General features: G+C 43.3%; 1 protein-coding gene across 2 annotated transcripts; it reads left to right on the top strand.

Annotated features, from left to right (window-relative positions):
• Window positions 1–26,101, top strand: LOC115110099 (R3H domain-containing protein 1). 2 transcript variants are annotated; one of them, XM_029635552.2, is made up of 24 exons: window positions 1–90; window positions 973–1,252; window positions 2,818–2,853; window positions 3,328–3,423; window positions 5,457–5,589; window positions 5,900–5,978; window positions 6,215–6,274; window positions 6,768–6,908; window positions 7,232–7,340; window positions 7,764–7,859; window positions 7,943–8,025; window positions 8,178–8,395; window positions 12,234–12,421; window positions 13,667–13,789; window positions 14,884–15,132; window positions 15,502–15,625; window positions 19,329–19,480; window positions 19,707–19,867; window positions 20,829–20,938; window positions 23,611–23,780; window positions 24,061–24,214; window positions 24,484–24,578; window positions 24,876–24,969; window positions 25,260–26,101. In XM_029635552.2, exons 2-24 carry the CDS (start codon window positions 1,016–1,018, stop codon window positions 25,409–25,411), a joined length of 3,060 nt encoding a protein of 1,019 aa, XP_029491412.1. In that variant the 5' UTR covers window positions 1–90; window positions 973–1,015; the 3' UTR covers window positions 25,412–26,101. The 2 variants fall into 2 exon arrangements, with proteins under 2 accessions (XP_029491412.1, XP_064869216.1); XM_065013144.1 differs by having other exon boundaries at window positions 24,876–24,956; window positions 25,260–25,349.
• Window positions 26,102–27,678: the final 1,577 nt, after the last annotated feature.

Below are 27,678 nucleotides of genomic sequence, written 5' to 3'. Positions count from 1 at the left end.
CGGCAGCAGCACGCAGAGGGACCCCGCCTCAGTGGGTCTCGCCCTTCTCTTCGGCGCTACCACTGACCTGCAGGCCAAGCACCGCAGCCGGTAAATACACACACACACACACACACACACACACACACACACACACACACACACACACACACAATCAGACATCACTCGCATCACAGACATTACAGCCTCTGCAGTAATAGTCACAGCCCATGTCTCAGGACAAAGCATTAAAAAGGCAGTCCATTTCAGACAAGAGATGGCAGACTGGATAGGCAGGGTAGAGCGGGCAGTGACAGCCAGAGAGACTGGGTGGGAGAGAATAGGATGCCAGTGTGGTGACAGGTTGCCAGATAGGAGATAATGCAGGGAGATTGCTTCTCCCGTTTTCACGATAAGGAAGATCGGGATCCCTGGAGGCCTCAGTGCTGCTTGCTACAGCGTCTACAGGCCCGCATATGGGAGTGTCACCACCACCGTGTCTTTTCTCCCTGCGAGGCAGGCAGCCTGGCAGGCAGAGCAGTCACAGCTCGTTGCACCATCTGGCCATGCTGACGTCCGCCCTGGCACCAGACACGCACTGTCAGGCAGGACCACGGTGTGAGTAGAGGAGCGTCACACACACAGGAGTAGAGCACATCTCACCCTCTAAAGTGTTAATGGAAGCGCTTCAGAAGCCACTGATTCTCATTAGCACCTTTGAGCTGGCTGGGCTCTCCTGAGGGCCAGGTGCTGCTCACACTCTCAGGGACACGGTTTTCATCAATTTAGATCGAGGGAGGGGTGTAGGGAAAGGAAAGGGGGAGAGGTTAAGAGTTTAAAATTATGCACTATTACACAGTTGGCTATAATATTGGGTGATTTGTCATTGAGGAAACTTCATTGATCTGTTAGTAGCCTCGGGGAGGACAGGCAGTGGCTGAGGCTGACCGAAGCAACCGTGTCGTGTGTTGTCCATCTCTTTCTGCTCTCTAGGTCTCGAGCTCTTGGTAGACGAAGCTCCAAGTAGCCTTCTCTAATGAGGATGTCTGATACTGTCACTGTAAAGGAGACTAGCGCCACTATGAGAGGTGTGGAGGCGGAGGAGAGCCACCATGCCAGTGCCACACCGACACCAGCGGGGGGAGAAGAACCAAGCCCGACCAAGACAAACGGCAGGGAGCAGGCAGAGACCCCGCCACAGGCCAAAGCTCAAACCCAGCTCCAACCCGAGATTCAACCAGAGAGCTTCTGCCAAGACAAGAACGAAACTCAGGTAAATCTCCTCACAGAGCAGGGTTGTATTTTACCACCTGGGCCCCACACCGTCCCGTACCAGTCAGCCTTTTTTAACCAATGCCTGCAACCCCCCCTCCCCACAAAATCAACCATCATTACCCACACAATTTCCGTATCAAAGTATGGCATGTCCGTTGACGGGGTTGGGTTATGTACCAGAGGACTACACTAAAGGTATATGCAGCGAGAAATGGTAGGGGACTAGTGAGACAGACGTGTGAGGGTTGGGGGTATCGGTGGGCTTTGTAATGGTTAGCAGAGCGGGGAGAAATAATTGCTTTCTGATACAGCACAGGCTCAGGGGCCCTGGGGAGTCCCTGGCAAAGCACAACCAATCAATTGTCAGATAATTGAGTTGTGAGAACCCGCAGAAGCGGTGTACCGCAAAACCACTACTCAGTTATCATACGCTTGAAGGTTAACCTTGTGGAGGTTTTATATGGCAGGCGGCCTATATCGTTTTTTCTCTCCCATCCTCTGACAGGTAGTGCGTGAAAGATTTGAACAGCTAGGCTAGTCTCCTTTCATGTTGTAACATTTCCCTCATGCTATCCCCCTTTCTGAAAAGCCTTGACCCTTTTCATATCTCAGCACCACCAGTCTTCTCTCAACCTGGCTCCATGTGTATTGGTGGTTATATATGGTATTACAGCAGTCAGAGGAGAGCTGCGTTTGAAATGGCACCCTATTTACTATATAGTGCACTATTTTCGATTAGGGCCTATAGGGCTCTGGTCAAAAGTAGTGCACTTTATATGGAAAAGATTGCCACTTCAGTTGTATCTTAGCCTGGCTGCCCCCCCTTGTAAAGGTGGTTGTATAGTACTAAAGGCAGTTGAGATAGGGGGGGGGGCATATACCTGTAAGGGAATGGAAAGGCCAGGAGCCATGCAGTCAGTCTGCTGAGGAGATCCATGCAAGAGCGGAAAAGCAGATAATCTCGATCTCAAATCCCAGTTTATCCACAAACTTCTCCTGTATCACCCCTAGGGGGATGAGGAGGCGGAACAAATGCCTTTACTGCCATCTGTCTCCTCCACTTTGCAGATCGAGGCGCCTCACTGCACACAAGGTGCTGTTTTAGATGTGTGTGCAGGAGAGAACAGTTATTTTACAATTCCCCGCGGCCGTTCTTCCGAGTCTAGAATTCAGAGTAGCATGGAGGGCAAGGAACTCTTTCTTTCCAAATCCTCTACTACAGTGACTTATTTAGACTTGGGTATAATTTAGCCTGATGCATTAGGGCAAACATTAGGGCAAACAAATTAAAATGTTATTGTGCATCAACCATTAATAAATAAGGGTTAGAATCTGTTGGATATTTAGGCAAAAGAAAAGGTTAATAATATATTTCTTCATTACAAAAACATTTAATGGATCTGTTTTTGTAGAGATGGACTAAATGGTTTCAAGAGCAGATTCCCATCTTTACTATGTAATTGTCCTCAGTCATTTTGTTATTAAGGGGACTCATCCCAGGGCTTACAGACAATGAGACCCTTGTCTCATGTGATCCATTTTGTCTCATTGCCTACTGTACAGCGGCAAACACCGGGACAGATGGGAAAAAGGCCCAAGGTACAGTGGCAAGAGGCATGTCTGTAACAGTGTTTGCTTGATGAACCCCACCATCTAATAGCTGACAATGAGTTGTTTTTCCCTTTTAATTTACACTGCCTCCATTTTGTGTAGTATATATTTTTTACGCTTTTTTTAAGCTTGTGATTTTCAGTTATTCAAGTGTAAATTCTAATGCATCAGAATCATGACGAGTGATCTAACCAGTGACCAGTTAATGGTCAATCTAACCTAGGTGACCGTGTGCATGGTGTCTTGAGCTTGGGTTGCCATGCCAGTGTGTGCTGTGCTTGCATGGGAATTCTGGATTCTTTTTCAATTTTCCTTCTGATATTTTCCTTCTGATTTTCCTTCTGATATATACATTTCCCTCCCTTCATGCGCTTGGTTTGTGGTGTTTTTTCAAACTCTGCCTGCACCGTATTTGTCCCATCCTGACTCTCTTCTTAACCCTCACCACTCTCCAATCCCCAGTCTAACTCAAAGTTAAAGTTAGTTCGGAGCCTGGCTGTTTGCGAAGAGTCCTCTCCTCCTCCCCCTATTACCACTGATCTGCCTCGAGAACACAAGGTAAACCGCAAATCCCCCACGCCCCTCCTATGACAATTCACCGCCCCTCCCCAAACCATCAGCTGGTGTCAAACCATCATTTCATTGCATATTTATACCCCACAAGTGCATCTCTTTTAATAGTGAAACGTCAAGAAAGAGGTTTACAAGAAATTCCTGTAGTTTCCACACCTCACCAACTGTTCCCCTCTTTGGTTATCTTCAGCTTCCAGAACAGCATTTTCCCCGCAACAAAAGCTTCAGAAAGGAATTTGTTTGAATAACACGACGTTTCCAGTTGCTTGAAAGGATTTGTGACTATTGAAGCACCTACCTTGTTTCAGGTCACTCACCACATGATTCATATTTAGCTTTACATGCTGACCAGACCGGACACGTGGCGCAAGCATCGCAAAATAAATGTAGAAATCAATGTTATTCAATTATTGCACCCACACTGCTAGCGCGCGCCAACGAGTGTCTGCGTTGCCAAGGGGTAAAATAGAACTCCTTTCTATTTCTGACGCAGATCGTGCTGCAAGTCCTGCCTCTCCCATTTCCTCATTGGTTTATAGAAGCAGGTACCCACGTGCCATCTCCTCATTGGTTAAACCCACGTGGGTGATTGAAAGACTAAATGTTTTGCCGGCTTTCGTGGTAGTATTATGAAAGTGTAGATGCCAATCACCATTTAAGTTCAAAGATGAAAAAGCCTGGAAGGAGGAGAGATGACTAGAAACGATTCGGTTGGCCGTTTTATGTGTGGATTAATTGTCGGAGTAGAGGACCTTGTGCATTTCAGGTAAAATAACAACTCAATGTTTATATCCCAGGACAAATTAGCTAGCAACAGCAAGCTAGCTAAATAGGACAAATTAGCTAGCAAGTGCAAGCTAACTAGTTAAATTGCCATACATGTTTAATGCTTTTTGACCTGTTCCCAAATTAATGTCATTGGTTCAGAGTTTGTTTTGATATTTTAACCTGCGTGTCGTGATCGCGTTTGGTGTAGGGGGACAAAATACATTTATGCACGATAGCGCATGATGGCGCACGTGCGCAGCCGGTTTGGGTTCCGTGTTAGCTGTGGTCTAGATTCTCACATTTTTTTGTTCAACATGAAATCAGATTTTTTTCTTAAGATCCAAAAGGTCATACTAGAATTAGCCTATTAAAATAATTTGTTTTAATCTGACAGCAGGGGTTCAAATCTGTTGAATTATTTGAATGCAAGCTTCTGTAGAACACGTTTGTTTTATTAGGTGTTAGGCCAACTTTCTTTCATTCCACCCATTCCATAGTAGAAATAGTGTCTCGTTTAACTGGTTTACTGTATAAAAACCCTAAATCAGGAGCAGTATGGAAACTCCCTGACTGTGTGAGTGAATTAAACAAATGCTTGTCAAATTATCTTCCACCTCATGAAAGAATACGCTTGGCAGGGTGTCACGAAGACTCATTCAGTCAGATGTATGCCCTTGAACTGGTGTGTGATTGAGATTTCCTTTCCCAGGAGTTTTTCCCCCCACTCTATTCACTATCCTTCGCTCTCTCGCTTTTACTCAGTCTGTGCAGCATCAAAGCGTTGTTAGCAAGCTGCAACTCCCCTAGGCTAGTACTTTTTACAGGGGTGGTGCAATGTTTTTTTTTCTTCCAATGTAAACATAGCAGATTTCCCCAAAAAAAAAACAACAACAAAAAAAAAACATTTGCTGTCCCTCTGCCTCATTGTGTGCTTGTTTTACTTCTACTTTTGTATTGACCAAAAGATTAAATGAAAGCCTTTCTGGGTGCTTCAGATTCTTAATCAGAGAAAGAGTAGGCTGGGCTACTCTGTAGGGTGTGAATGCTCAAGATCATAGCATTAAACTGATAACCCTTAGTACACATGGGCTTTCCTACCATGCCACCCCACTAGCTACATAATCTGTACATTTGGAAAGTTGGTGGGGTCGTCATCATTATCCTGATGGATAGCTCCTTAAGTAAGAGAAATCATCTTATCCCATTTGTTTCATTATAAAAGGTGACTCCAACAGTATTTTATTTTGCAGGATGAAGTTGAGATCCAGGTCTCCCAGTCATTTGACAAAGAGGAGGTGTCACCCATCAAGGATGAGGAGGACAAAGGTGTGGAGAAGCTGCTAGAGAAGACTGAGAGGATGCCCAGGAAGATGCTGTCCAGAGGTAGGCATTATCTGCGTCCCCTATGGGCCTTGGTCCAAAGAAGTGCACTAAATACAAAATAGGTTTCCATTTGGGACACAGCCATCCTGTGTGGGTAAGCACCGGCTATTGTCTGGAATCAGAGGTTTCTCAGATGTAAAGTTGATTTAAAATAAACCACAACAATGGATGGTCTTATGTCCTACAAGTTTAGCTTACTTATAAAAAAAAATCTTTCTTGCTCATTAATGCTCTAACTTTTGCGAAGTTTCTGCGAAATGAGGAGACACAATAGAAAAGTTTTTCTTTAATGCCTATTTTTCCCCTCCAGATTCCAGTCAGGAGTACACAGATTCTACCGGGATCGATATCCATGAATTCTTAGTAAACACATTGAAAAACAACCCCAGGTGTGTACCCATGCCAGTCATTTGAAAATATTTAGTCTGTTCCCACAAGCCCAGCTGTTGTTTTCTTTCACTGGTGAATAAGCAAAGACTCATTCTCTAAAAGGTTTGAACACTTGGCATCTTCATCAGTCATCAGTTGCAGTTTTTTTCATACCCTGAGGTAATGAGATGGATGCTCAAATGACTAAACAGACTCCAAACTAATTATCTCCATGTTCAATCCATTATATTCACAGGGACAGAATGATGCTGCTGAAGTTGGAACAGGACATTCTCGACTTTATCAGTAATAACGAGTGAGTAGCTCAGCTGAGTCGAGTTTTTTTTTTGTGCATTTCAACTGAATTTACGAGTCTCTTGTGTCTCGATTTGTTGAGGATTTTGGGGGGTTTCATTTAAACAGAATAAGCTGTTTCTGTTCATTTATTAAGCCTCATGCATAATTTCGTGTGATGTCTCTCTCTGCCTGGGGAGAACTAATGAGATTTCACTCCAGGCTATGTTGGACCGTTTTGCACAGAACGACTGTTCCTAATTGTCCTGTAGTCCCTCTTTAAATTATTGATTTGGTCCCCTGTACTCGCCCCCCATCCTCTTCTCCATGCTCCTCTCCCTGTCCTCTCCCACTCTCATCCCATCCTCTCCCACCTCCCCATGTCCTCTCCTCCATCCTCCTCTCTCCCTGTCCTCTCCCACTCTTTTCCCATCCTCTCCCACCTCCTGTCCTCTCCCTCTGTCATCTATCCTCCTCTCCTCCCTGTCCTGTCCTCTCCTCATCCACCTCCTCAGAAGCCAGAAGAGAAAGTTCCCTCCAATGACCTCCTACCACAGAATGCTGCTGCACCGCGTCGCCGCCTACTTCGGCCTAGACCACAACGTCGACCAAACCGGGAAATCTGTAATCATCAACAAAACTAGCAATACAAGAATGTGAGTAATCTCTCTCGTCCCTCTCTGCCACAACCAATAATTTAAATGTTCATCCCTACTCTTAATTCAAATGGCTAAGCCTGCAGAAATGTTCTGCCAAGGCAAAAGAGATTTTCCTTTGCAGCCCTCGAAATGAGTTTTGGGGGAAACGTAATTATCTGCGTTTTCAATATTGGGTGATGAAAGTTGGGAGGAGAGCAACAGCGTTTGAGGCGGAAGGGAGATGGTGTAAACATCTCAGGTTTCTTGGAACGAATTAGTACTACAACTCAAGTTTCCTCATTTTTTTTCTCTTCCCCCCCCCCATATCTCTCTCTCTGTAGACCTGATCAAAAGTTTTCAGAACACATCAAAGACGACAAAACTGACGACTTCCAAAAGCGCTACATTCTCAAAAGGGACAACTCCGGCTCAGACAAGGATGACAACATGGTAAGATAGTCATTTGATGTGAGGCTCCCCAATACTAGACCTCATTATGATCAATTAGCTTCCAAGAAAGAAAGTTAAAATGTGAAAATAAATTATTCACTTTTCTCCATGAAAGCCAGTAAAGTTTTAAAAAGACAACACCCTATTTTGAAAAGTGTATTTCCTTGATGCGCCAAGCGTAGTCAATGGCCAAATGGTATTAATGGTGTCTTCACTACTAGCACAGCTCAGAATGTTTTTCCTCCATGCACAAAGTAAAAGCAGTAGTCAATGGACAAATGGTATTAATGGTGATTTGTTCAGTGTTTCCTAGAGTATATTCCCTTAGCCTTTTGTTACTATTAACTAACAAACCATTGCTAAAGGAGACAGTGGATGTATGTGTCAGATGTTAGTGCTAAAGCATTGTGTTGACGTGTCTAGATGCGGATGCGGCTGAAGGACGACCGTAGGAGTAAGTCTATAGAGGAACGAGAGGAGGAGTACCAGAGGGCCAGAGACAGGATATTTGCTCAAGATGTAAGAACCATCCCATAGAAGTCCCTTAATATATAGTTTGAGTCAGTAAATACAAGTAGCGAACAGAGCTTATTTTATTCCAGGGTCCAGATGGCTTGGCTCTTGAAAAAAGAAAACAGGAGGATGATGCTTGTAACAGTACACAGCAAAGGCGGCAAATGTTTAGGTAATTATCTCTCACCGTAACATAGCCATGACAAATTCACCAATCTCTTACTCTCTGCTTAGGAAATGGTTATGTGATTAATTAGTTTATATCTGTTATAATAGCTAATAAATGTATAATCCCATAATGGTTTAAAATGGCTCCTTCCTCAGGTTAAAAGATGGCCACCCGGCCAACAGTCGCCAGAGCAGCTCTGAGAACGAACCCAAGTACTCTGACCCTCGGCCGTGGAGCAGCACAGACTCTGACAGCTCCAACCGTAACCTGAGGCCAGCCATGACCAAGGCCAGCAGCTTCAGCGGGATCTCTGTCCTCATCAGGGGAGACAGCTCGAGCAGCAGCAAGAGCATGGGTCGCCTCTCTAAGACTGGTAAATAAATAACCACTACTTCCACTATCAACTAGCCTGGTTAAACCAGACTGAATGCCACCCTCCATGGTGAGTGCAGTGTTCAGTCTGGTTTAACCAAACTAACCACCAACCACAGTTCACTTCACTCTAAATCTCCACCTTTATATTGGCCAATCAGCAGTGCAGCACCTGTCAAAACTGCCTGTCCATTTAGAGGAGCGTCCAATCAGAGAAGCCATGTGACATGACAAAGGCAGATTCTAGAATAATGCCCATCATTCTATCAAATGCTTTTAGTCTTTAAAGAGACAAATTCCCTATGACGACTCCTGCCAGGTGAAATGGGTGCTTCACTGTGTGGTCTTGTGCTGTAGGTGTATTCTCAAACAGATGTCGGCAGATGAGGAAAACCAAACCATGCACATTTCATCTCCTGTCTCCTTGCGTTGATATAGGATGCTTTTTGTGTGTCGTCGTCCCCCCCATTTGATTTGATCAAGATATTGACGGAGCACTTTTCTATTTGGCAACATTGATGCAGGTCTTAGTGCATTGTCACACCTTGCTGGCACTTAACATACCACTCACATATTGACAGTGTGTACATTTTTGACAGTGTGCTTTCTAATGCGTGCCTTTCCAGCATACTTTCTCCTCTTATTACATTTGCCGCTCCTCCTCTCTCATTTTATTACAACCATTTGTTATCTGGAGTGTGAATTCATTGGTTATTACGTTCACAAAAAGAAGAGCCCCATCTCAAACATACAATGGTCAGTTTAATAGGGGAAGTAGCTAGCCAATTCAACAAAGCATTATTTTAGCATTTATGCATTTTCTCTTTCTTTGAACCATAGTTCTACAAATATTATGGTAATATGCTATCAGTGGTTTGCCATTCTTTTAGAATTGTAGTAGAATGTCTTAGTCAATCATGTTTTATTTTGTTTACCTGACAGTGATTAGATTCCAGTCTTAATGATCTAATTATGTACAGTTCAAAAATCTATTAGTTTCATTAAGTGTTGTGTTGTGTTCTGCCCACCATGGACATGGTGGTGGTGCTTGGACACACAAAGTGAATAGCTAAATGAAGACGTTAATCAAGAAATTAATTAAATTGTCATTTAGAGCTGCTGACGATATCATCATCCTATTTCTATTTTATGACCGCATCAGTCCCACAGGTAATTAGAATAGATCATTGGTTGTGTAGGTTTGGAATTTCAAAACTGACCTTTCAAAGTCGTGCATTTCTTAATGAAAAACATTAGATTTCTAACTTGGGTCAACTAAAGGTTTTTATGGCAATGGTCTCAACCATTGATGCATTATACAGTTAAAGGTGATTGTCTAAGCCAGACTAATATAACTATCCAATGAATTCAAGCAGCTTCTCCAGTAGATACCATCAGTATCTCCTTTGACCCTTGGCATGCATCTTACGACTCTCCCTTTCCAACCCCATATAACAACTCTAAGCATGGTGTGTTAACTCTGCTGTGTCTGTAGGTTAAGGCTTTCCTTCCTTCCTTCCTTCCTTCCTTCCTTCCTTCCTTCCTTCCTTCCTTCCTTCCTTCCTTCCTTCCTTCCTTAGGTTCACTAGAGTCTTCTAGTAGTGTAGGGTCCTCCACGGGTTCGCTCTCTCGCTCCCAGCTGCCCCTCACCGTCCCAGCTCTAACCCAGGCTGGCCAACCTCACAACCACGCCGTGCCCTCCTGCCCAGTGGCTTACCCAGCCACCTGCACTAGTAGTACTGTGACTTATGAGGCGGGAGGCAGGAGCGGCCCGGTGCCGCCACCACTAGCAAATGCAGCTAACACTAGCTACTATTTGCTTCCCCTGGAAGCCACAGGGATACCGCCAGGGAGTATCCTGGTCAACCCACACACAGGTTGGTACCCTCTAACCCTACCATCGGACCAGGTTGGTTAGGAATAAGTTAGTTGTACAGTACGGGGGCTTGCATGGGGGATGTAAAATGTGTTTCTTTCACAAACCGATATCTTCTCCTTCAAACTAACACGACTCACAAACTCTCACAACTTGCTGCTTATTCCTTGACTGCTTTCTTCTTCTTGTGGTGCATAGAGAGACAGACAGCGTACTGTAGTTTGTAACGTTGGAGCCAGCTGGGAGGGTGATGTATCTCGGGTGGGGGGTATCTGGAAGAAAAGTGGTGGAACGCCACAGCAGAACACAAGGCATTTCTTCATGCATTATTTATGATGTATTTGAGTTCTGAGTATTTTGGGGGAGGTGAAAATTAGAACTTGCTTTGATTGTCCTTTTAAATAGTAAACCCAACCGACAGAATGTGTATCACTGTCCTCAAATTATTTAGATTTGACACGGGAGTTGCTGTCTGAGGCGGCTTGCATTCAAATGAGGATCCGTCTCTCTGCTGCCCGCAGATGAGGTCAGAACAGAAGCACTTTGAAAAACGATAGTGCGCTCGCAAGATCAATATTTCCCGACGTTGGTAAAAACAAATTCCCTAAAGTGTTGCTGAGACAAGGGATAATGGAGCCACACTGTATGGTGTTGAATATAGAAAAACTAAAGAGTAAGTCGGAGCTCTGATGTATAATGCATTCTTCTTCAGTCTGCTCGTTCAGAGGCCGACATAGAGAAGGTTAGTTCTTAAATATGCATGGGTCTGGCTGATAAGCCCGGGTATATGGAGCTGGCACTAATATGTTTTTCAAGAGCCAGTCAGGGGTGTGTAATTGCTTATTGACCTTTCTTAAGGACTTGGAAATGTCTTGTGTAGTACCCAGGAATTAATTTAGCCACCTGATAGTTCAAAACTCAAGAGGAGTTATTTTCAGGTCCATGTGTGCGTCACACGTGCCAAAAGTTGAGGAAAACCCATCCTCTCACCACTGGCAAATGAGCCCAGAGTGCAAATGTATAGCCTATATATTTTCTTCTCAATAATTTATTATGACTCCAAATGTGTAGGAAAAATGCTAACTATAGTAGATACTCACCGATATTAGATTTAGTAAAATAAGAGCATGGCCCAAACCCTCTCTAATCCTCTTAGTATATGAGTAACTGTAGAGCTCACAAAGCAAACATGTCTGTGGAGTGTGAAACCTTGTCCCTATGGCAATGTATATTACCAACAGGCACTTCATTAGACGTGTGTAGAATACAAATGTAAGGAAAAAACACCCAAGATTTGACCAGGTAATGTGATATATAAGCCATACACTGGAGCTGAGTGTCTCTGCACTGCTCCGTGGCAATAACCTCCTTTCTGCATTAAAAAATACCTTCACAAAAGGATATTCGGCATTCGGAGCCAGCCTATTTCACAGTGAACCCTCAGAACCATCAATGCATTTTTCACCTGCGATTCAGAGGAGAAATGAGCCCTAGGAAAGAATGAGGGCAGAAATCTATCCTAGATGTTTCTTTCATATTCTCTCTACACAAGGTGCCTCCGCACACAATATTCTTAGTCTTTTTCCTGCTCATGCAAAGGTACACATTTATTATAAATATTTACTCACTTCACTGTGTGAATTCAGAAATAGGCTATGTAAATGAAGCCCTTTGGACACTATACTGTCTACAACTGCTGTAAGGATAATGCTAGCCAAATTACATTTCTGGATACCTAACAATTTGGCAAATTCGTATCAAAGCGTTGAAGAATATGTTTAATGTTGATAATGGGGCCAATATCAATAGGGATGAAGAGAATGTTGACAATAATGGTTGATGTGATTTGAAAAGATGGTTTGTGTTGATTATAATGCTGGAAATTATGATCATTAATGTGTTAATAGAGATACCAGTGCTGGTGGTTTTCCAGTGCGTTTCAGCCCTTCCTCTCTACCTACAGGCCAGCCCTTTGTGAACCCGGATGGCAGTGCTGTGGTATACAACCCCAACCACAGCATGGCTCCTCAGCATCAACATCATCAGCATCATAATCAGCAGGGCAGGACCCAGCAGCCCATGCTTCCTCCTCCACACCCTCCTGGCCGCCACCAACACCAGCCCACCAATCACAACCACGTACTCTCACAGGTCCGCTAACACCCTTTAGCAGGGCACTGAATTTAATTTAAGATTTAACTCAATTCAATTGAAGCATAGGAGAAAATGTAGATGTCATTGGCTTATTCATAACATCTACACATTGCAAACCATAACGTGCTTGTTTAATCCCTAGCAGGGCAAGGGAAAGTAGGAAAACAACTGATGTACATGTTCAATTCTTACTCAGTCATCCTAAAACACCCTGGTGATTGACATGGTCCCCATTGCAAAACATTACCATGGCGGTGCTTGACATTGGTACGGTGTAATTCATTGAGGAAATTTTGCAACCTGCCGTTCTCCTTAGTCGCCACCCCTGTCAGAGTAAATGAATTGAGTTCAGAGTGTCGGCTAAACACTGTGACCCTGGTGCAGCACACAGCCCAAACGGTAATCATTAGAATTTATACAGGCCCTCGGTGGTAGGAATAGCAATCTCTAATAGCAAGATCCCCATCAACACAACCTGTCATGGAGAGGTCCTTTAAAAAAATAAACCGGAGCCAGAGGGGTTGAGCTTCATTAGTGAAAATACCAGGGCAGGAAAATGAGTTGACCTCTGATAGTGTGGGTGCACAACCCAGGAGTCGGACAAGGATGCCTTTCCAATGACGGGAAGCAGCAATGTCCCTTTCTAATAAAGACATCATTATAGACACAGGGGATGAGGCTGATGAGGGGTTTGCAAATTGGAGGATATTTATGTTGAACTAAGAGCTGTCCCATGGTGTTCATATTTATGTCTTGTAATTGATTTCCACCAGTCAACCTTGGTAGAAGACAGAGGATATTCATATCCATGGTCATCTATTGACTGAGCTCTTTGTCTTAATTAACTTCATTACTGTTTAGTTGTATTTCCCCAGGAGCTAGCACTAAACTAATATCCTTTTCCCCTACTGTAATTATTTTGTTTATGAGATGGCAATGCTTTCTCCTCTTGCAGTGTTTGCATCTTCTGCCTAATGTCTTTGACTAAACCCATTGCCCTCTACCACTTCTCCTCCTCTTCTTCTCTCCTGTACTTCTCTCCTCCTACCTCTCCTCTTCACCTTCTACGCCTACTTCTCTCCTTTAATCTTCCTCTTGTCTTTTCTGCCTCTTCTCTACCTCTTCTTCTCTCCTCCTCTACCTCTTCTTCTCCTCTACCTATTTTCCTCTCCTCTACCTCTTCTTCTCCTCTACCTCTTTTACTCTCCTCCTCTATCTCTTTTACTCTCCTCCTCTTCTCAGTCTGTTCTATCCCTTCCTCAGCAGGTCCGGCCCCTCCAGCCTTCTGCTCAGCCTGTCCAGTACTCATCTGTCTCTTACCCACCTCAGCTGCTCTCCGTCTCCCCTAACCAACAATACACTGTGGTACTTGACTTTCATCTCTTTACTCTTCCTTCATTCACCTCCTCTTTCAACCTCAATATTTGGGTTCTATCCCATCTTCCCTCTTATGGCTTGTTTAAAAAAATATGTAAATGTGTAGTGAACTTATTACAGAGCCAAATAATCTGTTGATACTTTTTGTAAATACACAGTGAACTTAGTACAGAGCCAAACTGGTGTTTGCTACTGTAGGTGCCTGAGACTGCTAAATGGGAATATTATAGGGTCATTTTCCAGCTATATGATAGATGACTGATTAATAAATATATAAATTCTCCACAGCAAAATGAATGGAGCTAATGTTCTGTTCTTGCTATATGCCCACATTAAGATCTGAATGTAACATGTAGGCTAATATTCATGAAATAATACACACAAGGACAGAATTTCAAACAAGACTTGCAAAAGTTCCTTAATGAACTTATATTCACTAGTGTCAGGCATTGCTTAGCGTTACTTCTCGAGGCTAATCGAATGCAGTTAGTCAATGGTTAGTGTTTTTCCCCCTTAGTAAGACTTAATATGCCAATTAATGCTAAATGGAATCAGTTTTATTTTCATGTGTTGTGTATTTCTACCCCACTCCATCCATTGATGCAAATCATGTGTTCCGTTAACCTCTTTCCTGACCTCCCTCTACCAATAAACATCCCTTAATAACTAATTACATTTTTACATTTGTGGAAGGCTGCTTTGAATAATTAATTTCACAGCAGATGATGGAATTTGATGTTCTATGAATAGCAATGCTGAAAGTCCCTAACCACCCGCCATCCTGTAAAGTAAACCAAACCACACTTAAACAGGTCAGGAGGAATTCAGTTTTAGGGCCTTCAGATTTTTGATTTGCATGGGTGGCTGTATCCAGCAGTAGTCGTTCGTTAGTACTAGCCTATAGTTTTCTATAGAAGTCTTTGGGTTTCAGAAAATCGCTATATAAAAGTACGATGTATTATTAATTATATACAATGTTCTGTTGTAGAGCCATTACTGAACTCCCATTATATTAATAAATATATAAAAGACATGTAATAATGTAATGTATCAATTTAACACGTTTCTGTGTGCTCCCACAGCAAAACAACCTGGGAGCCCAGTTCAGCCACATGAGCTTGGCCCGGCAGGTCTCTGGAGAGGGCCCAGGTCGGGACACCCACATTGCCATGTACCCCTCCTCCATCGTGCTCCAGACCCCCCCTCAGCAGCAGGGCTACATGGTGGCCCCTCCAGTCCAGCCCGTCCCGGCACCCCAGGCCTACAACACCCCCGCCCCTCCGCCTGTCAACCAGCCGGTCATGCAGCAACAGGGCTACATGCAGCAGCAGGTAGTTTCTGTACATCCGAGCCTAACCTGGTTTACTCCTCTTAGTCTTTACACTATTCTGTTACATTAGTACTAATATACTTTTGTTCCATCTAACTGACTATCTTAATTAATGCCTGGCCAGTATCTTTGTTCCCTCAACTACATGATTGTAATGTTCCATCAATACTATCTGAGAGAGACATGTACAATACATTTGTTCATAAATACTTTCTCTCTCTAATTAAAATAGCATTTAAATGGCACTTGGTAACTATATACCACACATCAGCAGAGGTACTGTACTGTATGTTCAGAGACCTCAGAGAGATGGATAGCTGTGTTGGTATTAATGGTATGCCATTTTAGACTGCTCTATCTCTGCCTACAGATGCCAGCATGTTACTGTGCGCCAGGCCAGTACCCCCTGTCCAACCAGCAGTACAGGCCTGTGGGCACAGTGCAGTTCAGCGCCCCACAGAGTCAGCCAATGCCCCCGCCCACACAACAGACAGGTAGGTATCTAGCACAGGCTGAACCAGTAACTCAACCATCCATCTCAGCTGCCAAGTTCTTCTATTAAAAACAGGTGTTACTTTCAGGTGTGTTATTTCTCTGGTGTAATATATGTAATACCATCAGTGGAGTGGTTTGCATTGAAGGTATCTACATGGGGGGTAAAATACCCCATACCACACCTCCTTGTGTGTTTATTTTAAGACAGTTAATATCAAGCTGCGGGGAGATGGCTGTTACTGCTCCTCCCTCCCTTTTCACACTTCTTTTCTATTATACTCAGCACTTTCTTCTCTCCGGTTATCTGCTTTTATGGCGGGTACACAATAGGCTAATTTAAGTAAACTGCAGAGGGGAAATTAGACAGTGCCCCTGGGGCAGAGCGAAAAGCTACTGTGTTGGAATGCTTTTCTCTGCAGTTTTGGCCATTGTTTTGCCTTACCCTTTTACCCCATAATAACAATTCCCAATCAAATACACTATTAGCATTGTTTCCCTCCCCCCTCTGTGTATCGCTGAGGCATTATTCACTGGCCTGTCTAGAGAAACAGATGCTCCGCTGCACCACTGAAATCCAGAAGCCAATCTGATCTCTGAAAGGAAATGGGGAATTTTGTTTTAATTACCTGCCAGCCTTTGTACATGCATCTGTCATGCAGGTTGGCAGTGGAGAAAAGGATGGGGATTTCAAATGGGAAAATGATTAAATGATGGTGAATTCCAGCAGGGAAATGTCAGAACGTTTATATGCCTGTGGGTCCAAAGTCAGGTGTTTAGATGGGTTTCCTACCTGGATATCAGCCCTCCAGACTGGGTTAGAACCAAAAGGCCTGTCCTGGATACTGGTGGATCTAGACCCTCCATGGGTGGAACCAGGTATTGGCCCTCCATGGTAAAACCAGAGGCTCAGGATACGGGGCCGGGGCACTGTCTGAGAGGCCTATGATTCTCACAGTGAACCGGTCTCTTTTCCAGCCCCTCACTCTCACCTCTTCAGACAGAACTGTTCGCCAACCACATCCTACCACTAGTAGTGCTGAGCGATCGATCAGTGCTTTTTGCGGTCGGTTTCAGTTTACATAATTTTTGTAGACATTTTTAATGAAAGGCAGCAGAAGCACACTGCATTATGCTGTAACACAGAATAAAATAATTAATAAAAGTCCCATGATGCTAGTGACTACCAATTACTGCTTATCACATCTTTTATTCACTTTAATTTAATATTTCAGTTGTGTATATTACATTTGTTTTATTTGATTACTTTATTTATTTCCTAGTCATCTCATCTCTAGAGTGGCTGTCTATGCTGTCTGACAAAATCTCAATTTTATTTGTTCATCAAAGTGATCATGTATTTTCAGGTAGAGATACAGTGCCTCGCAAAGCAACTGCTCTTTATCCCTCCATCATGCGTTGTGTCCGGACAAGTAGGCGTGCAATGGATTATGGTCATTGTAGTTCATTGCTATGTTTTCTGCGCTAAACCAGTGTTTCTCAACCCTGGTCCTCAAGCACACCTTGTCAACTAATCATCAGGCTCCCAAGTGGCACAATGGTCTAAGGCACTGCATCTCAGTGCTAGAGGTGTCACTACAGACCCTGGTTCGATTCCAAGCTGTATCGTAACCGCCCGTGATTGGGAGTCCCATAGGGCGGTGCACAATTGGCCCAGTGTCATCCGGGTTAGGGTTTGGCCGGGGTAGGCCGTCATTGTAAATAAGAATTTGTTCTTACCTGACTTGCCTAGTTAAATAAAATTAAAAGTAAGGCCCTTAATGAGTTGAATGAGGTGTGTCTGTCAAGGGTTACAACGAAATTGTGTACTGTTGGGGGTACTCGAGGACCAGGATTGGGAAACACTGCGCTAAACTATAGAATATTGGCCTGTTGAGAATTATAACTCCCTACTACATCGCACAGTTCAGGGTTGATCTGATTTGTCTTTAGAGAATCTGCAGTGATATAATTTGCATTGAGCTCACAAAAAAACACTGAATGAAATGGAATCCAAATAATTGAACCAATGTTGGACAATAGTTGTTTTAAAAAATGAAAAATAACAGAAATGTTGTTTAATCGCTCGGCACGAACGATTACGCAATAAATCAAACTGCTGTAAAACTCGCATGTTAAAGCCCTCCTGTCTTCTGGGCATTCTTGATTATTGACGGTCAAATCAGAAGGCCTTCTGACTTGACTGAGACTTTAAATGCATCTCGCTGTGAATATTTGTGAAGACTCAAGTGTATTTTTGTTTTTATCCTCAATGTTCCTGCCATAAAAAGTGTCCTCATTTTGGTTTTGACTTCTACATCAGGCTTCGACTTTTTTGTGTGCTCCACTTCTATAATTATTTCATAATAAAATCAGATTCTGTTAACATATATTATACTGCTCATTATTAGCTGATTCTGTTAACTATAAAAGGCTTGTGCAAGAGTCTCAACTGCAATTATGAAGACAAAGTATTATATTCATAATTGTGCAATTGTTGTCATCATAAAATATCAGCAGAATTCTTAATGTCAGCTGAAACTGGACATTGTCTGTGAACATGTACTATACTTCTCCACATGTGGTCAAATAAAGCTGAAGGAAAATGTTTTTTGGTGAAAAGAGGGAGGAAGACAAATGTTGTGGTAGATCTGAGTTGAAGGACACCAGTACCGTCTGAACTCCTTTCCCCAGGCGTCTGAGAAAGCCTAGTCCTTTCCCTTATTCTTGTAAGCAAAGATTAAGCTTTTGAACTTGAGAAAGGCAGCGGAAGCCTCAGTTTATCTGCTGTAACAAGGAGAGGGGTGGCGTGCCCGTTTCATCTTATCTGCTATAGCCGCCTGACAGTCAGTACCTTTTTAACCAGGCAGGCAAAACTGTCTGCAAGCAGCAAGCGATTCAAGCCTTTTGAGTCCCTATGTCCAGGTTCAGAGTCTGGGTGGTACCATAGTGCAACGCGTCTCCTTTCTCCTCACCTTCCTCTGCTCAGTCAGCCGAAGCAGAGAGTGTTTAATATTATATTCGCTTCATGCTCAGTTTGTAAGTGGAGGCGAGAGAATGGCACTAAAAATAGCGACCAGCCTCTCTCGTCGCTTGCCTCTCCTTCATTCCCCGCCGGGGGCCATCCATTCCTTTTGTCCCACTTCTCTTCTCATCTGGACCAAATTGATTGCTGTCGCTCTGGCCAAAAGCCAGGAGAAATTGAAAATTGCCCAGCCCCCCACCTCACTCCTTTCCTCCTTTTTACCTCCTGCAGTTTTCTCCCCTCCATCCCCCCATACCTCTCCTCAGGGCGCCTGCTTTGGAGGGTTTTTCAATGGTGTTCTCAGAGCTTTACACGCACTCTGGTAACCTTGACACTGATGTATTTTACCCAGTGAAAAAAAAGAGGATAATTTCTCTAACATACTCTATGAAAAGTTTTTTTTCTCTCTCTCTTCTCGTCTCCCATAATCTTACCAGCGGAGGATAAATCCTATTGAAATGACTTTGGCTCTTAAAGGTTGTTTATTCACCGAGCCATTTTAATGTTGACTTTGAATCATTGATCACTTTTCAAATAAATAAGCACACAGCCTGCCTGTCCTGTGCCAAGGAACTTTGCATTTCATTTCAATGCAAGTCTGCTGAAATCTAAGATCCTCAAGTCATTTGTGTCCACTTTTTGATTGTATCAACTTCAACTTGCTCTCTTTATTTCTCCAGGTTACCAAACTGTGATGCCAAATCAGCCACAGAGCTATCAGAGTATGATTGGAGTGCCACAGAGTCAGAACACTGTCAGTGGCCTGCATAGCAATATGGGAAATCAGATGCAAGGCATGATGGTCCAGTATCCCTCCATGCCATCTTATCAGGTGGGTACTTGGCATTTCACCAACACTAAGTCAGTGTAAGTCTATAATGTCAAAACACAATTGTCAATGATGAACATTATTAAGACGTTAAAAAAAGTATATTTATTTAAACCTTTATTTAGCCAAGTACCTTGGTCGTTAAGAACCATTCTCTTTTACAATAACGATCTTGTATATTTTTTGGCATCCCATGTTGACAATGTGTAATTTGGGTCTGTCTTGGCAGGTATCCATGCAGCCCCAAGTCTCCCAGGGTGTGCCACAGCAGACATATCAGCAGCCTATCATCATCCCCAACCACAACCAGTCCAACCAGGGGCCCATGCCTGGCTCTGGTGTCCAGGTCTACTACAGTGTTATCACACCCAATCAACAGAACACCATGAGGTTGGACATCGTCACCACACTGTTTTAACATGGAAATACCTATACCCATTATTACGCTTATTGTAGACCCATTACATTGTTGAATACCGGTTCTAAATGTATTCCCAGTTTAACAAAACACTGTGTAGTAGGAAATCACAATGTTTTAATGTGAACATACTCTGATTATAGACGAATTACAATATTACAGACCGTTAATATATTCCTTATTTTACAGTGAGATGTTTTTAGTTTTAACCGATAACTAGCCCGTCTCTGTGATGCTTCACACTGGGCTATGCATGGCAAAGAAAGGGGTCACTTTCCACCCCCCTCTTCCCTCCCCCTCATGGGGCCTCTTCTTTAGTAGGCCATGTTCAAGATGATTTATAAGGCCAGATATCTACTGAGTCTTAATATAACATTGCTGGTCCCATGTGGTGAGCTGCTCTCTCTACACCATCCTTCATGCCAGCCCTCTGGTCCGCTGTGCAGACGCACACTATTCCTCAGGGTGCAGAGCGGAGCGAAGAGCCGACTGTCTCCAGCAGCAGCTGCCTGCCTCTGTGCTTTGGGCTGACGCATCACCCTGCCTCCTGCCTGCCTTCGCTTTGCGTTTTATCCTTATTAAATCACAACTGAAATGAGCGAAAGAAGAGCCTGGAAAGCAGAAAACCCAAAGTTGCACACAGCAACTGCAATTTGGTTACGGAGACACAGTAAAAAAATGATGATTGCCCTTGATTTGTTTTGATTTGGTAGAAAATGAGGTCCGTAGCGATTCCCAGCCTTTACTCTTTTCCGATTGAGGATATTAGTGGTAGTTCTAATGCCCCTGTGTACAGTGTTCCACTTCAGTAATTTAGCCCATTTTAAACTGATGAGCCAAATTCTGATTACATTGAGTGAAGCGCTGCCAGAGCTTTTTCTCTCTGCTGCTCAGATTTAAAAAGTGTGTGTGTGTGTGTTTCTCTCTCTGCAGCTCCTCTGTTGGGTTCTTGCCTCCTCCTGGATCAGAGCAGATGCAGTTCCCTCGGCCGTCCTCCCCCTGCAGCTCCCAGCAGCCCCTCCATCAGGCACAGCAGTGCTCAGGTACACAGCCCAGTCACAGCACAGATCCAGCCTGAGCAACAGCATCCATTACAACCAGGTCTCAACTAGGAATGAAATATCAATCACTGTCAATAAAATTAGCTGCCGTATAGGTCGTCTCTAGAACAAAACCCACAGATCACTAGCTTCCATGTACGACTTTCTCTTCGCACCCTGTTTTAAACCTTTCTGCTACCTGTACTTTTTTGTTCTTTAATACTCTCTTCAATCCAGTCCCCCCTCTGCGAAACACTGGAGTGTAATAGCCTAAAATAACCTTTCCCCAAACCCTGGAATTAGAACCCCACTTAACAGAGGCAAGTGTCATCAGGAGAAATGACTTCAGACTGAATTCTCTGGCAATTCAAAATTGATTGAATCGATTCTAAAAGGGGTGAGGGGGCACAGACAGGCAGGCAGCATTCTCATCTCCCAGGGCCAAAGCTATAATTATACGACGTGGCAACAACAAAAGAAAGGTAGTCATGTAGACGCCTTAACACCCTGCCAGCCCCCCCCCTCCCCTTGATTGTTAGCTGTGAAGCGTTAAGGTGCTAATTGAAATGACACTCCAAGTCTTAACGATCTAATTATTGAACAGATATAGGCTGGTAATTAAAAAGTAATTCCTCTGCTGCTTTGTTCCCAGTTATGGCCATCTTTAAAAAGTAAGGGCTTTCATGGGTGTTCTAATTTCAGTTAATGTTAATTTCCTCTCTGTGGCGAAGCCCCTGTGAATCAGTATAGCCATCGTCAGTCACCCCATCTCTCTCTCTCTCCTTTCCATCTCTCCCTCTCTTTTTGTCTTTTCTCCTTGAATATCTAATTAAAATGGAAAGGGAAATGTTCTTTCAAATCCTGAAATTAGATTTCGCTCCGTTCAGAAGTGAGGTGGTAAATGTTTTAATTTCATGCAGGGATTACCAAGTGAAAAATAATTCCCTTCATTTTTTTGTGGCAAATACTATCAAATTAACATATGTATTTTGTTGCGTTCTGTTTCTTTTTTTTAATCAAATGTTTTTTAAATTGAGTAATAATAGTCAGCAAACATGAATACATACATACAAAATGAAGTTACACCTCCCTCCTCCCCCCATCCCAATCCCATCCGAGGACCTAAAGTATCAAATTAAATAAACATACATGGATCAAAATAAATGATAGGAAAAGAGAAACTCAAAGCAACACATCACAAAGTGTTTCAGCGGAAAGAACCATTGGTTCAAAGTGACTTCTTTAGCTCCATGAATGCCTCCATATAAATTACATCCAAAAAAGTGAGGATCCATTGCCAGATAGTGTGTGGAGGCTTCCATCATACGGCAATCATTTTCTTTGCAGCCGTTAGGCCAGCAAGAAGAATGTGCCACTGACAAAGAAATGAAGTACAGAGAAATCATTTAAAAGTAAAACGAAAGGAGTTGCAGGAATATTTTCGGACATCAGTGGACAAGATCAAAGCTACTTCATCCCAGAATATATACTAAACCAAAATATAAAACGCAACATGTAAAGTGTTGGTCCCATGTTCAATGAGCTGAAATAAAAGATCCCAGAAATTTCTCTCAAATTCTGTGCACAAATTTGTTTTGGGCCTAATTTATTTATTTCAATTGACTGATTTCCTTCCATTAACAAACTCAGTAAAATCTTAAATTGTTACATGTTGCGTTTATATTTTTGTTCAGTAGAGATACGAGGGAATTCCTAAACCATGTGTATAAAGGTAACAGGTTCATTAAGAGGGCACCGTGTACAGGATGCATCATTCAAAATGTTCATATGAAAGCTTACGAGGAGTTAGATAAGTCCTTAGTACAAAATTATAATGGCATTCTCTTTCTTTAAATGTGGAATTGTGTTTTGGTCCTTAAGCTTCTTCATTTGCAATTAAATCCCAATAAACTGCATCATATTGCACCAAGACAGGCCTAAATATTTTATATTTTGCCTGGTTTTCTATTACAAGTACAGCTTTTTTGGCACACTTTGTTTGAAGACTTGTTTTCTTCAAGCATGAGTTAGCTATATACAGTGGTTTACATCCTGTCAGGATAAGAGCATTATATAGACACTGTTTACTTTTAAACCACCGCTAAAAATCATTAGACAGGCTAAGTGCAGTCAGAACTCTTCTTTTAATAAGGCCAAGTGCAGGTCTAGTAAATGTCCTAACCCCTCATTGTTGGGCAAACAACTTTAAATGGATGCTTGACGGCTGAAGGTTTTAGATATGATTATGTATTAGTGGTTGGCGCTGTCCTTGGAAAGAAGACAAGAATAATACGCATATCAACAAACACTTTGTTCAAACATGGAATTTAGTTACTATTAACCTCCACTCATTTGATGTAATATGTTAACGTCACACAAATAGATTACAAAGGATTCTAACGGTGAGACAGTGAACGTGGACATTTTTATTTTTTCTAATGCACTAATGAAATAATAATTTAAGTCACACTGACGTATGCTGATCCTATTGAACTTGATAAATATTTTTAAGGTAAACCTGCTACACACAGGATGAACATAATGGAATTCCCACGTTAACAGGCGGACAAGATGTTTATACACATTAACTCTTTAATTGCCCCTGAGGGGATGAATAAACGTTTATTTAATATGAGATTCTAATGTCTGTCCTTGATGTCTTTGTGCCCCCCTAGGCGTTCCCCCTCCCCCAGGCGGTGGGATGGTGATGATGCAGCTGACGTTGCCCCCCGGCCAGCAACCACGGCCTCACTCGCCCCCGCAGTGGAAACACAGCAAGTACTACAGTCTGGACCACACGAGAGGACAGAAGTCCACAGAGCTCTCCACCCTAGACACCTCACAGGTGAGTGCAGGGTCCCAGCTGAGCCTAGAGAGAACCTGCAGATTAAAAAATATATATATATGAAAAAAAAAAAAATTGGAATTAAAAAATATATATATTTATCAGTATCACATGCGGAGTGTAAATGTAGTAATGAGGTTTGGTTTGATGATATGGACAGTCGTGACCATGGTCTGTAATTTTCTAAGAAGGGAGTATCCCTGAGACTAAATGTAATGGTGTCTGTGAGCTCCGTGTTCACTCACTAACTCTCCCCTGTCCTCTCCAACTGTCCGTACAGAGCATTCCCCAGCTGGGCAGTCCCTCAACTTCCCCCGCCCAGTCGCCAACACCCTCCCACCCACACCACCTAACCAATGTGAAGAGCATCCGTCCAGGCCTCGCCCCCGTACCCATGATGCCCCAGTTCTCCAGACCCTTTATGCCAGGGCAAGGTGAGGGAGACACCCAGTGTTTTTCTACCCAGTCCTGGTGGACCTTCAACCAGATATTTCTACATATTTAATCTATTCCAATTTTATAGGAATATGATATCCCAAGGGCTTGCTGTCATTAGTTGACTAGAAGAATCAGGTGTGCTAGTACTAAATTCAACAAATGTGTGGAATGCTCAGGGTCCCTGAGGACAGCTCAGTTGCTCCAAAATTGTAACCCTAATGAAATTGAGCCAAACTAAGTGTGTTGTCATCTCTGTGTTTCCCAGGAGATGCGCGGTACCCGTTACTAGGGCAGGCCCTCCAGTACAACCCCCAGATCCGTCCTCCTCTCCACGCTCCACCCATGGTCCCCAACCATCAGGTGAGTCTACACAAGACAGATCATCCACTTAAGTTGAAGCTACCTATTGTTTATAGGAGGAATTATGTGGGGATTTCGATATACCCTTCTGAAATGCTTGGCAAAGCCTGGAAACATCTTTTTAGTACTGTGCAAATAAAACAAAAGACGTCAAACATTGGTCTCTAATTCTTTTGTTCCTCATTTGTCTTCCAATTGAATCAATATCATTCCGATACCTTAAGCTGGAGTCCAAAGAAAGTATAGTTGCGAGAGATGGTAATCTGAACATGCTCTTGTCCTTCTTTCTGCACCCAGGTACACATGGGGATGCGGCACAGCGGTGGAGGGGGCAGAGGGAGGAAGCAGACAAGGAAAGCTCTGTCTACAGATCTCAGTGTAGGTGATCCAGGTAATGGTAGGGAACACCCTCTGTCTGTTAGAGGACAGAGATGTGGACCTCCAAGCCTAAAAAAACTCCCTCATATCTCACTCTTAGATCTATATTGTATTTTTCTTTGATTTGAATTCCCACAGATTTGTACATAGAACAAAACTGATTGCAAAGGACGCTAGGGTTAGTCTGTACCAGTAAAACTAATTAGGTCATGGGCCTAAGGTTGTCTCCAAGTTGGTTTTGACAGTTTCTCTCTTGCTCCCCCCCTCCCGCTGCTCTGTCTCTCGCTGCTCTGTCTGTGACAGTGAGTGGGCAAGTCCTGGAGGTGACTGACCTGCCGGGAGAGATCAGCAGGACCGAGGTGGACTCTCTGCTAGGTGAGCTCTCCAGAGCCCGGGCTGTAGTCGGAGGGCTCCCAGAGCACCACAGCCTCCGAGATTGGCAGTCGGGGGGCTAACGGTGTCCCCGACCCAAACCCACGGTCAAGCCCCTTGCTGACCCAGCCTTCGTCTACACCATCCTGGCCATGTTCCCTTCCGGATACACTGCGCAGGACTCCCTCCTCCACCACAATGGCCCCCAAGCCTCCTTCAGACTCACTGTGAGCAGGGGCCACAGACACCCCCTGGAGAGGGCCAGCTCCCAGTAGAGGGCGCTAAGGACCCCTGGCTTGACCTTTCACCCCTCATCAGCACCGCCAGTCACCTCCTGTTGCCATCACTCCCCCCAGCCCCACTCCTCACTACGTTGGCTTGTTGTTAAGGGTTGTTTTTCCACTAGAGACTTGCTTAGGGGGATTGTGTTGTACTTTGTAATGTTCTTACTAACGATTTGATGAAAAGGAACAAAAGAGCGAAACGTAACACTGATCCGACGTGAACGAACATTTAAAAACCACGATTATTGAAGTTCCAAATATTATAAACCCGTCTGCTCTCTGTTTTGAGAACCGGCCGGAACATATCAAAAGGGCAGTCTGTATTTTTGTTTTGTTTTATTTTTTAATTTGTTTTATAGTTGTTGAAATCTTGAGTCAGACCCAAAGCTCATTATTATTCCCCAGCCCAGTTGCAGTGTCTGTCCTGGTTCCGTTTAACTCAACCAAAGCCTCCCCACACCCCAAGGGTAGCTGATTATCTGCCACCCTGCCACCTTGCCCCATATTGTGGCCAGTACATCATGGAGTCGCCCTTAGCTACACAATGGGTCTCTTGTGCCTTTCTCTTGAGAGTCTACTGATTTATTCTCCAAGAAACACAAAATGACACCCCAGTCAGTCTATTGTTAAATGAAAAGACCTGCACCTTGTAAATAATTTATATAGGATTGGTAATTAAATATCTCAATCACTTGTCATTTCACAGTGAATGGTCTGGTCTGTATGTGTTGGTCACAGGCGGGCACAGATGAGTGCATCCAAGAAAGGCTTTTGTTTGACACGCCTAGTTTTTAACTTAATTTAAAAGTTGAGATAAAAATGACACTCCTCCACTGCAACTGCATATTTTTAGCAATCCTCTGCTTGGAGGGCCTCTCCACCACACTGTTCTCCCTCTTTCTCCTCTCCTCCTACAAGGCCAATGGTTTAAAATGTTTCATTAGGTCTTTTTAAATTATATACCTACTGGGTCACTGGGGAAAAAAGACAGTTTGCACATTTATACAACTGAATACACAGTACCTGTCAAAAGTTTGGACACCTACTCATTCAAGGGTTTTACTTTAATTTATTTTTATAAATATTTTCTACATTGTAGAATAATATTGAAGACATCAAAACTATTAAATAATACATGGAATCATGTAGTAACCAAAAAAGTGTTAAACAAATCAAAATATATTTTAGTTTCTTCAAAGTAGCCAACCTTTGCCTTGATGACAGCTTTGCATTCTCTCAACGAGTTTCACCTGGATTGCTTTTCCAACAGTTTGAGTTTCCACACATGCTGAGCACTTATTGCTTTTCCTTCACTCTGTGGTCCAACTCATCCCAAATCATCTCAATTGGGTTGAGGTCGGGTGATTGTGGAGGCCAGGTCATCTGATGCAGCAATCCATCACTCTCCTTGGTCAATTAGCCCTTACACAGCCGGGAGGTGTGTTGGGTCATTGTCCTGTTGAAAAACAAATGATAGTTCCATTAAGCACAAAACCAGATGGGATGGTGTATTGCTGCAGAATGCTGTGGTAGCCATGCTGGTTAAGTGTGCCTTGAATTCTAAATAAATCACCAACAGTGTCACCAGCAAAGCACCCCCACACCATCACACCACCTCCGTGCATCACGGTGGGAACCACACATGCGGAGATCATTCGTTCACCTACTTTGTGTTTCACAAAGACACGGCGTTTGGAACCAAAAATCTCAACTTTTGACTCCAGACCAAAGGACAGCTTTCCATCAGTCTAATGTCCATTGCTTGTGTTTCTTGGCCCAAGCGAGTCTCTTCTTATTGGTGTCCTTTAGTAGTGGTTTCTTTGCAGCAATTCAACCATGAAGGCCTGATTTATACAGTCTCCTCTGAACAGTTGATGTTGAGATGTCTGTTACTTGAACTCTGACGCATTTATTTGGGCTGCAATTTCTGAGGCTGGTAACTCTAGTGAACGTATCTCCTGCAGTAGAGGTAACTGTGGGTCTTCCTTTCCTGTGGCGGTCCTCATGAGAGCCAGTTTCATCATAGCGCTTGATGATTTTTGCGACTGCACTTGAAGGAAATGTTC

Source organism: Oncorhynchus nerka, linkage group LG3 (assembly GCF_034236695.1).
Source record: "Oncorhynchus nerka isolate Pitt River linkage group LG3, Oner_Uvic_2.0, whole genome shotgun sequence".
Lineage (NCBI taxonomy): Eukaryota > Metazoa > Chordata > Actinopteri > Salmoniformes > Salmonidae > Oncorhynchus > Oncorhynchus nerka.
Note: the sequence above shows the minus strand (reverse complement) of the source record. Positions and strands in the feature narration are given on the sequence as shown.